Source organism: Hemibagrus wyckioides, linkage group LG27 (assembly GCF_019097595.1).
Source record: "Hemibagrus wyckioides isolate EC202008001 linkage group LG27, SWU_Hwy_1.0, whole genome shotgun sequence".
In the NCBI taxonomy this organism is placed as follows: domain Eukaryota; kingdom Metazoa; phylum Chordata; class Actinopteri; order Siluriformes; family Bagridae; genus Hemibagrus; species Hemibagrus wyckioides.
This window is the reverse complement of record NC_080736.1, coordinates 13,875,720-13,889,033: the sequence shown is the minus strand read 5'-3', so window position 1 is coordinate 13,889,033 and position 13,314 is coordinate 13,875,720. Positions and strand designations below refer to the sequence as shown.

At 38.9% G+C, this 13,314-nt stretch overlaps 1 protein-coding gene across 9 annotated transcripts in view; it reads right to left on the bottom strand.

Moving 5' to 3' along the window:
* LOC131347583 (sorting nexin-1-like) overlaps positions 1 to 13,314 on the bottom strand; it is a 28,303-nt gene that overhangs the window by 5,414 nt on the left and 9,575 nt on the right. For 8 of the 9 annotated variants that reach the window (XR_009203801.1, XR_009203802.1, XR_009203803.1 and 5 more), the window contains 7 exons: positions 6,456 to 6,597; positions 5,315 to 5,393; positions 2,881 to 2,956; positions 2,680 to 2,793; positions 2,467 to 2,560; positions 2,155 to 2,357; positions 561 to 704 (listed from right to left, as the gene is read on the bottom strand). Coding sequence is in view for 6 of the 9 variants with exons in the window: in XM_058381738.1 (XP_058237721.1) it covers positions 561 to 704; positions 2,155 to 2,357; positions 2,467 to 2,560; positions 2,680 to 2,793; positions 2,881 to 2,956; positions 5,315 to 5,393; positions 6,456 to 6,597 (852 nt within the window). In the remaining 3 variants the exon portion in view is untranslated. The remainder of the gene's footprint in view (positions 1 to 560; positions 705 to 2,154; positions 2,358 to 2,466; positions 2,561 to 2,679; positions 2,794 to 2,880; positions 2,957 to 5,314; positions 5,394 to 6,455; positions 6,598 to 13,314) is intronic. The other variant, XM_058381739.1, reaches the window with a different exon arrangement.

Genomic DNA, 13,314 nt, shown 5'->3' with positions numbered 1-13,314 from the left:
CAGCTTTATCACTCATAAAGTGCAGAACGCTTTTTGGAAGTTTTCACAAATTAACGCATTGGGTCTCTGACTAGTTCAATCGCACACAAGATGCTAAAAACAATTAAAATGATAGTTAGAAAAAAGTCGATTTAAGATTTAAAAAATGAGAGGATGGACTGCATCACTGGCATCAAACTAAATTTGTAGTATGTTAAGTAATGCTGAAGCATTCATACAAATCACTCCTATCTTAATCCACATGACATTGGCTCCCAGCCAACTTTCGCACTGATTATTTTAAAATAAAAAAAAATTGTACTAGTGGTGTTGCGCTGAAGTACCTGAATAAATAATAACTTTTTTTAAATAATCCACCATATCTTTCTCTTACAAAGCACTGCAGTTAAGTTGTGGCTTACTTTGTGTGTGTGTGTGTGTGTGTGTGTGTTTGAGCTTAACTAGTTTTTAATGATGCGTTTGTGTACACTGTGAATGATTTCATGATGCTTGTATAGAAGAGTACAGCAATATAATATGTATATAATATAGTAGTATAATATGTATGTAATAGCAGTGACCTCAGCGATTTCTTCTTTAGCCTGCTGTAGTTTTTCTGGTTTGTTTGCCCACAGCAGTTTGGCTTCAGCCTCTCTCTTCTTTTGGAGAGTGCTCTGGGCCTCCTGCCAGCGGTGCCAAGCCTTCGCTCGTTGTTCAAAGCAACCCTGACAACAACAAATGTACATATTATACAACAATTATAATTCATTTAACCAACATGTTATACAGGAACATCTGTATCCATGCTCATTATGCTGGAACACCTATACATTAAAGTTAATATTAACAGAGACCTGAAATTGTATTGGACTTTGTGTGATTATGTATTTTTTGGCATCCATATGCAATTGTTAATGGGAATTGTAAACAGTTGAAACAATTTTAAAACTATGAAACACCACAAATAAGAAACACCTGCACTAATAAGAAATGTCTCCAGCACAGGATAGGATAGATTCATTTCAATGTGAAATTAACAATTTTGCTTTAGCAGCTTGGTAGTTTTATTCCTAATGTGGTCAAATCCCCAGCAGCTTCCAAGATGAATTGATCTGCCATGTATTTTCTTTTTACTTTACCCAAACTACTTTAATTTGTGCTCATAGATTTAAGTTTATATAACACTTTTCAGTTGATTGATGAACGTCTGTTTTAAACTGTGTAAAGTGCATGCATGTACGGAGGACTAGGATTTGTCTGGGGAGTCATTTGATTTGATCAATTTTGTACATTTTATATAAACTTTTGGCGAGCTACTCAGAAGTGGGTTGAGCGACATGTTAGAGACCCCTAGTGTAAACTTTTGAAACACACCAGTCTATGAAATACTCAATCCATTCCTTTTGGTACCAACAACCATGCCATGATTAAAAACACAGAGATCACACTTTTTTTATTCCAGTGTTTGATGTAAACAGTAACTGAAGCTCTAAACCTGGATCTGCATGATTTTTTGCACTGCTCTGCTGCCACATGATTGGCTGAATAGATAAGTGAATGTGCAGAAGTATAGATGTTCCTTAAATAGTGTGCAGTGTCTGTGCATATCAATAATCAAGCACTCCTGTTCATGCCCCAAATAAAAAAGATTTAATTACCGTGATGAGTATTAACCGCATTAACAGTGTAAACAGACCCATGGTTAAAAAATAATGATTCACAAATTTATGCTTCACAGCAGTTAATTCTGCTTCAGATCTTGTTTTTGTTGTCTTTTAAGTTTGAAGTTTAACTTTAATCTTAGACGTTGGAAGTGATCTGAAAACAATGAATGAAGACAATTTAGTTATATAGTGCTTTTAACAATGGACATTGTCATACTTCCTTATATAATATTGACATTTTATTTCAATTAGAACAATAGCCTAGAACTTACTGTCTTTGTCCTGTGAACATCATTTATGAAGCTCATTGCTTGCATAAATTCTAGCCTTTCTACATTGTTTTGCTTCTGCTTTTGATTTAAGTTTCTCAGTCATACTAACCTTGTAAGACACCTATAAGATTTCCAAGAAAGAAGGAAGGCTTTGCCAGGAATATATATTTAGGAATCGCTAAATAGGAAGCCGATGCAAAAAAAAGTGTTTTTTTTGTTTTGTTTTTGTTTGTTATTACCTGCACAGCTCCTAGCAATCGTACATAATCTGCAAGTAGCTCAGTATGGATGAAGAAGTCACTCAGTGCCTGCTGCTGATGTAGCTGCTGCAGTTTATCCTCTACTTTGGCTAGTTCAGAGAGTGCACAAGACAACACAGAGTTCTCTGCACTGCCCAACATCACCACACTCTTAGCAAACATGGCAGTGTTTGTACACAACTCTAAACAAAGACAGAGATGTATATTTCATTTATTAATACTTATCTCAACCATATTTAAATTATGCACGTGCTTGTTCATTACAATGATCAATCTGATGTTCATTCTCACCTTTCCTGTGATTGACCAGTGAGTCAACTGAAACATGGAGCCTCCTTAGCAGCTGCTGTTCATTTTCCACCTCCTGTAGCTTGCTTTCAAACCACTGAAACATACATATACAAACACATCTCTATGTGTTATCTCTGCCAAAGTATAAGTGGTAACCCCAAATTAGCAAAGTGCAAACCCCAAATTAGACCTGCATTTGCAAAGGTTTCTTACATTGTCCGATTCGTTCATCTTTACAGTCATCTTATTCACAGCATCTGATGCTTTGTTTATCATCTTGAGGAAACCAGACCCACTTAGAGCCTGAGTATTCACTGCTCGGGGCAACTGATACGCAGAGACACAAACACTGATAAATAATATTGTTCTGAAAAATTGATATAATTGGGCAGACTGGACTGAAATTGAGACTACCTCTTCTCTCTCCAGAAACTCTTGAACGTTACAGTCTTGCTGCAGTACTGGGTGAGATACCACCCTCTGGAGATACCTGCTCAATCATGATCAATCACACACAATGCACATTATATATTAGTTGTGTAATTCTGGTATTAGTTATTGAATGATTTCTTCTTTTTATGATTATTCTTATTATACTTTCACATGAGAGTTGATGGCAGGCCACAGAACGCTTCATGTGCTTTTTTATGAAATTTGGTTCAATGATAGAGGACAGTTTCAGTTACTGTACACTACTCACAAAAAGTTAAGGCTTTTGGGTGAAATTTATGGAAAATGTAAAAAGTTCATGCTACAGTGATATTATATCATGAAAGTAGGGCATTTAGGTAGAAGCATGCAATGGTGATTTCCTCATCTCAAACAATTTATTGAAACAAAATCCAACAACAGTGGTGGGTATACCACAACAAAAAATGTCAATGTCTCAATAATTTGTCATGTGCCCTTGACCATCAATTACAGCTTGACAACGACATCTCATGCTCTTCATGATTCGACTAATTGTCTGCTGAGGCATGGCATTCCACTCTTCTTTAAGGGCGGCACTCAGGTCATTGAGGTTCTTGGGTGCAGGGTTACGAGCCTCTACACGGCGACTCAGCTGATCCCATAGGTTTTCTATGGGATTCATGTCTGGAGAAAGTGCAGGCCACTCCATTTGAGGTACCCCAGCCTCCAGCAGCCATTCCCTAATGATGCGACCTCGATGAGCTGGAGCATTGTCGTCCATGAAGATGAAATTAGGCCTGTGTTGTTCATGCAGGGGCATAATGACTGGATTAATGATGTTGTACCATTCATAAGATGTAGGGTAGTTCTGTATTGAATAGACACACCTGCCCAGACTGTAACACCACCACCACCAAAGGCTCGTCTGGTGACAACAGTGGCTGATGCGTAGCGCTCTCCTTGACGTCTCCAACATCGTTGGCGGCCATCATTTCTGCTCAATGTAAACAGAGAACAGCACTGAGGCCCACTGGTCCCTCGTCCAGCGTAAATGCTCCCTGGCCCATGCAAGACGATGATGCCTGTGCCTGGTGGTGTGGTCAGGTACCCTTGCAGGTCGTCTAGCACGCAGACCATGCTGATGTAAACGGTTTCGAATGGTCTGATGTGACACTTGGGTGCCTCTCACCTCCCTTAAATGTGCCTGGAGTTGAGTGGCATTCATCATGCGGTTCCGCAGGGCACTGTTCACAATGAAGCGGTCATCAACGTGGGATGTGGCCAAAGGACGTGCACTTCTATGCCTTTCTGTGACTCTTCCAGTCTCTGTCGCAACCTGCTGATGACACTCTGTGACACTCTAAGCTCAGTGCCCACTTCCCTCTGAGAACTTCCAGTTTGAAGCCTCGCAATGGCGAGGTACTGTTGATCAATTGTTACTGTAGATGTCGTCTTGGTCTCATGATGTCAAAATGTGAACAGCATGATGAAGAGGACAGTTTAAATACCAATTCTAATTGAACCAGAAAATTATTGGTCGATTCATGGATCAAACACCAGTTGTGAATTTTGCCGTTAAGCACCTTGTTAGAGGACAGCAAGTTATGCAAAAAGTACTGAAACACTGAACAGTTGGACATGTGCATTCAAAAGTGTAGAGAAGGTCAAATTAAGTTCACCTGTAAAGATTATAGTGCATTTTAGGTGCATCCTGAAATTTCACCTGAAAGCCGAATATATATATACACTACCAGTCAAAAGTTTGGACACACCTTCTAATTCCATGGTCTTTCCTGATGTTTATTTCTTTCTACATTGTAAAACAATGCTGAAGGCGGCCGAAATACACAATAATGTCCTTTGAACAGTTGATATTGAGATATGTCTGCTACTGATGCTCTGTAAAGTTGTCATAACGGCTCTAATTTGATTGTTGTGCTGTTAACTGGTGATTTCTGAGGCTGGTAACTCTAAATGAACTCTGCAGCAGAGGTAAATTTTGGTCTTGCTTTCCTGGGATGGTCTTCATGTGAGCCAATTTCATCATGGTGCTTGATGGATTTTGCAAATGCACTTGATAATACTGTTCTTTCAACTATTCCAGAACACCTGACCTTCGTGTCTTAAAATAACAACTGACTGTTTTTTGTTGTCATTACATATGGATTACTTAAGTCCATGTGTGATATTTCATAGTTTTGAAATCTCCAGTATTGTTCTAGAATGTAGAAAATAAATCCCTAAACAAAAAAACATTGAATTAAAAGGTGTGTCCAAACGTTTGACTGGTGGTGTACATATAATATCTGTTTTCATATCCAAATATGGTGTATTATCTGTTGAAACTGAAAATTGTGTTCATATTTGGTTCTATCCCTATTACAACTATACCCACATATTTATAGCTAGAACATAAAGGTCATGTGAGTCAGCTCACCTTTCCAGTGCTGCTCTTCTCTTTTCCACAAAATCATCTGAAGATGGATCCTCTTTCCCTACCTTTACTTTAGTCATACCTGACAGAATACATGCATAGTCAGTAAAAAAATAAAAGAACCTTTCATAGATGATGAAAAAAAGCACAACAAAAAACAAAAAAAACTGTATAGAGATGGGGAGTCACATCTCTTGGTTTGTAACAAAGAAAACCATAAGGAGAGAAATAATAACTCTACATGTGATGGGTAGCCAGAGATAGATGTTATAAAAATATTTCAAATTTCACAAAAATTTCAAAGCAGTAATATACTGGAAATAATGTTTCATTATTGGATCTTATTTCTTCATGACATGTGAACATAAGGAGTTCGCTGACTTAGTAACAGTATGGTGACATGCCAAGATAAGAGAGAAATAGAAAAGAGAGAAGGGAGAAAAGATGGTGGTGCAGTCCTATATTTAAAAGCATGCTGATTTAAAAAAAAACAAAAACGTTTGCAGCTTCAAAATACTCTGTATTAAAAATACAGATCAAAATAATAGCTGTCCTGCCCAAATGTACAAGCTTACTTGGAGTTACTCAGTTTGTTGCAAGCACAAGACAAATGCTGCTAGATCATTTGAAGTGTGTATATCTGAATAAACACCAATGTACTGTTTGGAAAAGCGGATTCTGCTGTAGGCATTTAAGTTTATCTTCATGCATTAATGCAATTTGAAGGCTTATACGTCCAGAAACTCACTTCCTGGTGCAGTTAGTTTCATAACTAAGGAGGTCCCGCCACTTAGTTGAAAACAACTGTTTCACATATTGGTACAAATAAACTTGAACAAACATGCACACTGGGTTAACATGTTACTGGTTAACACTGATTAATTTAACCATGCTGAGGGATGTAAAGCCATTTTCTTCTCTTTGTAGCCAGATTGCACAGGATTATCAGCCTAAAGGGGAAACGTTTCATAGTTCATCCCTCATACCAGCTGGACCCAGAGAGACAACAAAACTTTCGTTATTTTCTACGGCATGCAATGTATACTCATGTTGCATCCTTCCGGTTGCTGTAAAGCTACTCTGTATTTGTGGATGCATGATACCTACAGAGGTGAGTGTCATATAGTAAGGTGAAACTGCTTACCAACTACGCTTTTCTGAGGCGGTGGTGGGATGATGCAGCCTAGCAGATTGTGTTTGACTGCAAGCTTCTCATACAAACCCAGAAAATCACTGAACCTTCGACGGACAGAGAATGTTTTATTGTGGAATGCAGGCAGTGTAGTCTAAGAAAAACATAAATTTTTTTGTCAAACATTTTATATTCTCATGTTTATTTATATAATTTTACTACTAAATTTTATCACAAACCATTCACCACATTGTTTCCATAACAAAGCAAATAAAACTATGCTTTAGTAGTCTAACTTTAAAGGCTACTCTAGTTTGTCTGACAATATAACCATTTCCTTTACAGGAGCTTAATTATGAAAGCCTAATACTCAGGCTCCCCCTGCCCCTGCCCCCATCCCCCTGCCCCCTTCTCCATATTTCAAACTTGGAAATGAAATAGATTTAATGGGGATTATATGTCATTAAGTTACACAAAATAGTCTATATTAATAAAGTAGGAAAATATTATTAGCAAAATGATAAAAAAAAAAATCTATTTTGTGCCAACAGTTGGAAGCACACAATTGTATAGGATGTTTTTGTATGCTGTACCAGTTTCCTTAACTAGAACTAGCAGGACTAACATGTTTCAGCATAACAATGCCACTGTTCACAATGGAGAAAAGAAAGAAATAGTTTCCTAAAGTTGGATGAAAAATAAGAAAAAGGGAAAGATGAAAAAAGAAAAATGGGGTAGAAGAAGGAAAAGGACAATAGGAAAAGGAAAAAGAAAACCTTTCCTTTTACATATGCATTCGTCTATCTATCTATATACCTACACACCTATCTTTCTATTCATATACAGTGGAACCTTGGCATACAGATATGAGAACTGTAAACAAGAGGGTTCTTTCCTCAGCCTCCGTAGGAAGTAGACATGCTGCTGGGTTTTCTTGCTGATGGAGCTGTTATCCGCCAGATGAACACCAAGGAATTTGGTGCTCTTGACGATCTGTTGATGTACAGCAGAGAATGGCCACTCTGTGCTCTCCTATAGTCAACAACTATCTCTTTAGTTTTGTCTACGTTTAGGGACAGGTTGTTGGCACAACACCAGGCTATTAACTGTTTTACCTCCTCTCTGAAGGCTGATTCGTCATTCTTGCCTTCCCTTACACATTTTCACCTTAAGAATTGAAATTTTGCAAGAAATTTGCATCGGCATACAAAGCGTTTCAACATAAGAAACAAACCGAACCGTTCTGAACGCCGAAGTTGCGCGTACGTCTGGGAGCCATTCAAAACTTGATTGCGTCAGTAAAAAGCAACGTGAAGTCAACCGAAGTGAATTTATGCATTTTATGGAGGTTTTTTTTGTCAGCGAACGCTGTTTTGAGTAAACCCACAATATCAACGGTGCCTTTGGCATGCGTTCAAAAGGTGATTTTTCGCAAGTTTTTTTGCTGACAGATTGGTGGCTTGGGTGCTCTGTTCTATTTTTAGCCCAAGCTTAGTGGCACGACTGCCTGAGAGGACCATAGGAATGCTTAGCTTGAGTCAGTTCTTTGTAAGCAGCCATACAGTTTACATACATTTCGTATTGGTAATATTAGTAATGTTTCTGTGTGGCTGGAACAGATTAACTGCATTTACATTATTTCTTATGGGAAAATTCGTTTTGCAATACAAATTATCGCCTAAGAACTCACTTCCAGAACTAATTAAATTTGTATGTCGAAGCATGGGAGGAAAAGTAGAAGAAAAAATAGAAAAAGAGAGAAAAATAAGAAAAAATCTCAATCCTTAATGTTTCCCAAAAAACACCCCGAACACCAAAACTTTTTAATCATCTGATGTTAACTGTTATTCTGGTTTGTTTTATGTTTATGTTTTATGTTTCACAAATACACCACCATTTTCACAAACAAAACAACCCCTTAACATCAAGAAGTAACCTAGTGTCTTCACAGGAATACTCACATTGATCTATTAGTATGCCAACATACACGTATGCATTAACATATCATAATTTCACACAAAAGATCTTGGTGAGGAAGGCCTATTAGCATGTTTAGTGTCACTTAAGAGACTTTAAACTGCTTTCTAAGGTGAAGATAATGGAGCTTTCGGGAAGCATCACTGTCTAGTTTGGGAACAGCACCAAGTAAGCTCTCTAGAGAGTAGTGGAGTCAGCTGAGCGTACCATGCACACTGAGCTCCCTGACCTGCAGTCTTACACCAAGGCCAGGATGATAAAGAAGGACCTCAGCCATCCAAGCAGCAAATTCTTTTCTCTTGTGCAGTCAGGGTAGTCATTCCACTCCCTGAAGGCCAACACAGACAGAATAAGGAGGAGTTTTTTTTCCCTCAACCAGTATAACACAAAGCAATCAACTGAGCTGAACATCAGTTAATTTCCAGACTTGGAATATCCATGGTATGGGTTCTCAGGTAAAAACTTATATCTTGATAAACTGAAAAGTCACATTCACTTACAACACTACTATCCCGGACCTCAAAGACAGATACATCATAACAAATATCTCTATCTGTGACAGCCTGATAAAAACTGTATCAAATATATACGGACCAAATACAGAAAATCTCTTGATCTTCTGTACCTTCGACACACATCCCACAAAATGCTCACTGGACGATAAACTGGACTACATTCGACTCCAGCGGACCACACAGCACGAGTTCACTGCTGCATCTTTGTTTTCACAGAGATGTGGCTCAGCAACAAAGTTCCAGACACCACCATTCAGCTAGGTGGGCTCACCTCGTTTCGTCCCGACAGAAATGCATCTCTGTGTGGTAAGACACGCTGTCGTGGTGTGTGGGTTTACATCAACATGGAATGGTGCAAAAACTGTGTGCTTGTTTCTAGTTACTATGTGCAGAACAGCTAGCAGATGTCTTCACTGACATCTTCAACATATCCCTGAGCACCACTGTTGTTCCTACATGCCTCAAGACAATGACCATCGTCCCCATGACGAAGAAGTCTACGGTATCCTGCCTTAATGACTATCGTCCCATCACACTCAAACCTATCATGATGAAGTGCTTCGAGAGGCTCGTCATGAGGCACATCAAGACCCAGCTACCACCCTTACTGGATCCCATGCAGTTTACGTATTGTTCAAACTGCCTCACGGATGATACCATCACCACAACCCTCTATCTGGCCCTCATCCACCTGGACAATAAGAACATATATGTACGAATGCTGTTCATAGAACAGTTCAGCATTCAATACAATCAGCACCTAAGAAGCTGAGCCTACTGGGCCTGAACACCTCGCTCTGGAACTGAATCCTGGACTTCCTGACTGGGAGACCTCAGTCAGTTCGGATTGGGAACAGCTTCTCCAGCACGACCACACTGAGCACTAGGGCCCAGGGTTGTGTGCTCAGCCCACTGCTGTTCACTCTTCTGACTCATGTCTGTGCAGCAATGCACAGCTCGAACCACATCATCATGTTCACAGATGACATGAGCGTGGTGGGTCTCATCAGCAAGAACAACGAATCAGCCTACAGAGAGGAGGTAAAACAGTTAATAGCCTGGTGTTTTGGCAACAACCTGTCCCTGAACGTTGACAAAACTAAAGAGATGATTGTTGACTTTAGGAGAGCACAGAGTAGCCATTCTCTGCTGTACATTGACGGATCCTCTGTGGAGATCGTCAAGAGCACCAAATTCCTTGGTGTTCATCTGGCGGATAACCGCTCCATCAGCAAGAAAGCCCAGCAGCATGTCTAACTCCTATGGAGGCTGAGGAAAGAACCCTCTTGTTTACAGTTCTCCTATATAGCACATTGCACTGCATATACATTGCAGAATGTATACTGGTCTGCACTATTCTGTCTATATTGTGTATTTTGTGTACCTGTCCTGTACTCTTTTGTTTTGTTTTGTCTGTTTGCACTGTCTTTTTGTCTTGCACCATTTGCACTAGGTTGCAATGATGCATTTTTAGTCAAAACACCAAAGAATACTCAACAGTGGATAGTCAACTGTTACTTAGCAGTGGATGTATATGCAAATGGTGACTTCCCTACATATCAATTCCTACACATTAGCAACTGCCATAAAATTTTCAACTTAGTATTTTAAAATTATCATTTTGGAGAATTTTTGCTCTACATAAACGCCTTTTGTGAAATGTGGAGCTCGCGAGTTGGTAAAAATTGGCTTTAATTATCTATTACTTTTGATCTAGAAGAGGTATTGCTTTCAAACTTTGCATTCCAGTGGATTCTTGTTTAGAGAATTCAAATTTAATGTTATTGCACTTGTCACACTATACAAGTGATTTTTAAGTATAAAGTCAGTCATTTTTTATTTTCACAAATGACCATTAACTCATCTAGACCATTTTCAACATGTAAACCATCACATCACATATTAATACGTATCATATGTTACATATAACAATTAATAAAAGTGTCTTCTAAAATATTGTAAATACTTTTTATAGCTGACATTTTTAATAAATCTGTTAATTAATGCACATTTTCAACATCATAACATTGTGTTGCAATGTAGTTATATTTTTGGTATCACAGTTTCAGAGTTACAGTGAGTATACATCAAGCTATTGATAGGTAACAGGCATTATTAAAAACACTCAAGTTGTCAGGTTTTGGCAGTTCAAAGACACTTTTTAAGGTTTCACTTCATTACTGTTGTAGATTTGAAAAACGTGTCTATATGATGTATAAAGTTATTAATATTTCATATGGTCATGGAAAAACCACTGCCTTCCAGAATTCATACATTCTGGGATCATGCCAGAGGCAAGAAGAAATTCTGGCTTTACTTTTTTTCCACTGTTATTAATGTTTTGTCTTTAATTTGCTATAAAACACAATCTGAAAAATATTTGCAGAGAAGCTATCAAAAAAAACATGCACCTGCTACAACGATGACCAATGATTTTCATTTCATTTTAAAAAGTACCATCTAATAGTGGTAAATAATTGCATATATATCAAAATATCAAAAATGTTACCAAATAATTTGATGCAGTATTCACTTGTTAAATAATTGAAAATTTTCCCTGATTTAACTAATGGATTTATCGCCTATGTCGGCAAAGCAGCTTACACAAAATGGTGTCTTGACTCTCTCTCTAATCGAGGCCACCATGCAGGGTCAAAAGATTGGGAAGCATGGATTTAGATGTAAAAGTGGGTTGCAAAGCATTCATTTATAAAGATTTTGAATTTTTACATCAAAAGAAAGGCTGTAATCTCTACTTTCAGAATATATAACATTTTTGGCTGTAGCTGGTTGGGAAGCACAAATACACTGCTCAAAACTATTAAAGGAACACTTTTTAATCAGAGTATAGCATCAAGTCAATTAAACTCCTTGGGATATTTATCTGGTCAGTTAAGTAGCAGAGGGGGTTCTGGTAATCAGTTTCAACTGCTTTGGTGTTAATGAAATTAACAACAGGTGAACTAGATGGGCGACAATGAGATGAGCCCCAAAACAGGAATGGATTTAAAGGTGGAGGCCTGTTTTTCACTTGTTTTGCATTTGGTTTGGGTCAGTGTCACTACTGGTAGCATGAGGCGATAGCTGGACCCTACAGAAGCAGTCCAACTCCTCCAGGATGGCACATCAATACGTGCTATTGCCAGAAGGTTTGCTATGTCTCCCAGCACAGTCTCAAGAGCATGGAGGAGATTACATTTAATCTAGGAGAGCTAGACAGGGCCATTGAAAGTCCTTAACCCATCAGCAGGACTGGTATCTGCTCCTTTGAACAAGGAGGAACAGGATGAGCACAGCCAAAGCCGTACAAAATGACCTGCAGCAGGCCACTGGTGTGAATGTCTCTCACCTAACAAACAGAAACAGACTTCATGAGGGTGGCCTGAGGGCCCTGTGCTCACTGCCCAGCACCGTGGAGCTCGATTGGCATTTGCCATTGAACACCAGAATTGGCAGGTCCACCACTGGCACCTTGTGCTTTTCACAGATGAGAGCAGGTTCTAAGCACATGTGACGCATGTGAAAGGGTCTGGAGAAGCCGTGGAGAATGTTATGCTGCCTGTAACATCGTTCAGCATGACAGGTTTGGTGGTGGGTCAGTGATGGACAATGCCCGGCCTCATGTGACGAGAGTATGCAGGCAGTTCCTGGAGGATGAAGGAATTGATACCGTTGAATGGCCCACACACTCTCCTGACCGAAATCCAATAGAACACATCTGGACATTATGTTTCGGTCCATCCGACACTGCCAGGTTGCACCTCAATCTTTGCAGGAGCTCAGTGATGCTCTGGACCAGATCTAGGACGAAATACCCTAGGACGCCATTCGTCGTCTTATTAGGAGCATTCCCCAACGTTGTCAGGCATGCATACAAGCATGTGGGGGCCATACAAACTACTGAGTAACATTTTGAGTTGCTGCAACAAAATTTCAACAAAATGGACTAGCCTGCTACATCATTTTTTACTTAGATTTTTGGGGTGTCTTTGATTTCAGCCCTCTGTAGGTTGATAATTTTCATTTCCATCAAATGATGTGGTATCATTTCATTCCTAACACATTACCCATTCCATATCAGTTCAGATATCCAGCATGATATTTTTCCCCATTGAGATCTGATGAGTTTTCAAAGTGTTCCTTTGGACTGGACTGATTTTGGGAACTAATTTCTCAGCGTAGGGTGGTCATATGCAAATAAAATTTGCACCTATAGAAACTGTATTCATTTGTGAATTTAGTGAATGTCACCTTATTAGTATTTACAAACCCAAAATAGTTCACATTTGATCTCAGAACACATGAGCATCAGGTGTGACACTTGGGAAAACGCAATACACAGGATGTTGCAATATAAACACATAGCACTGGTACAGGAG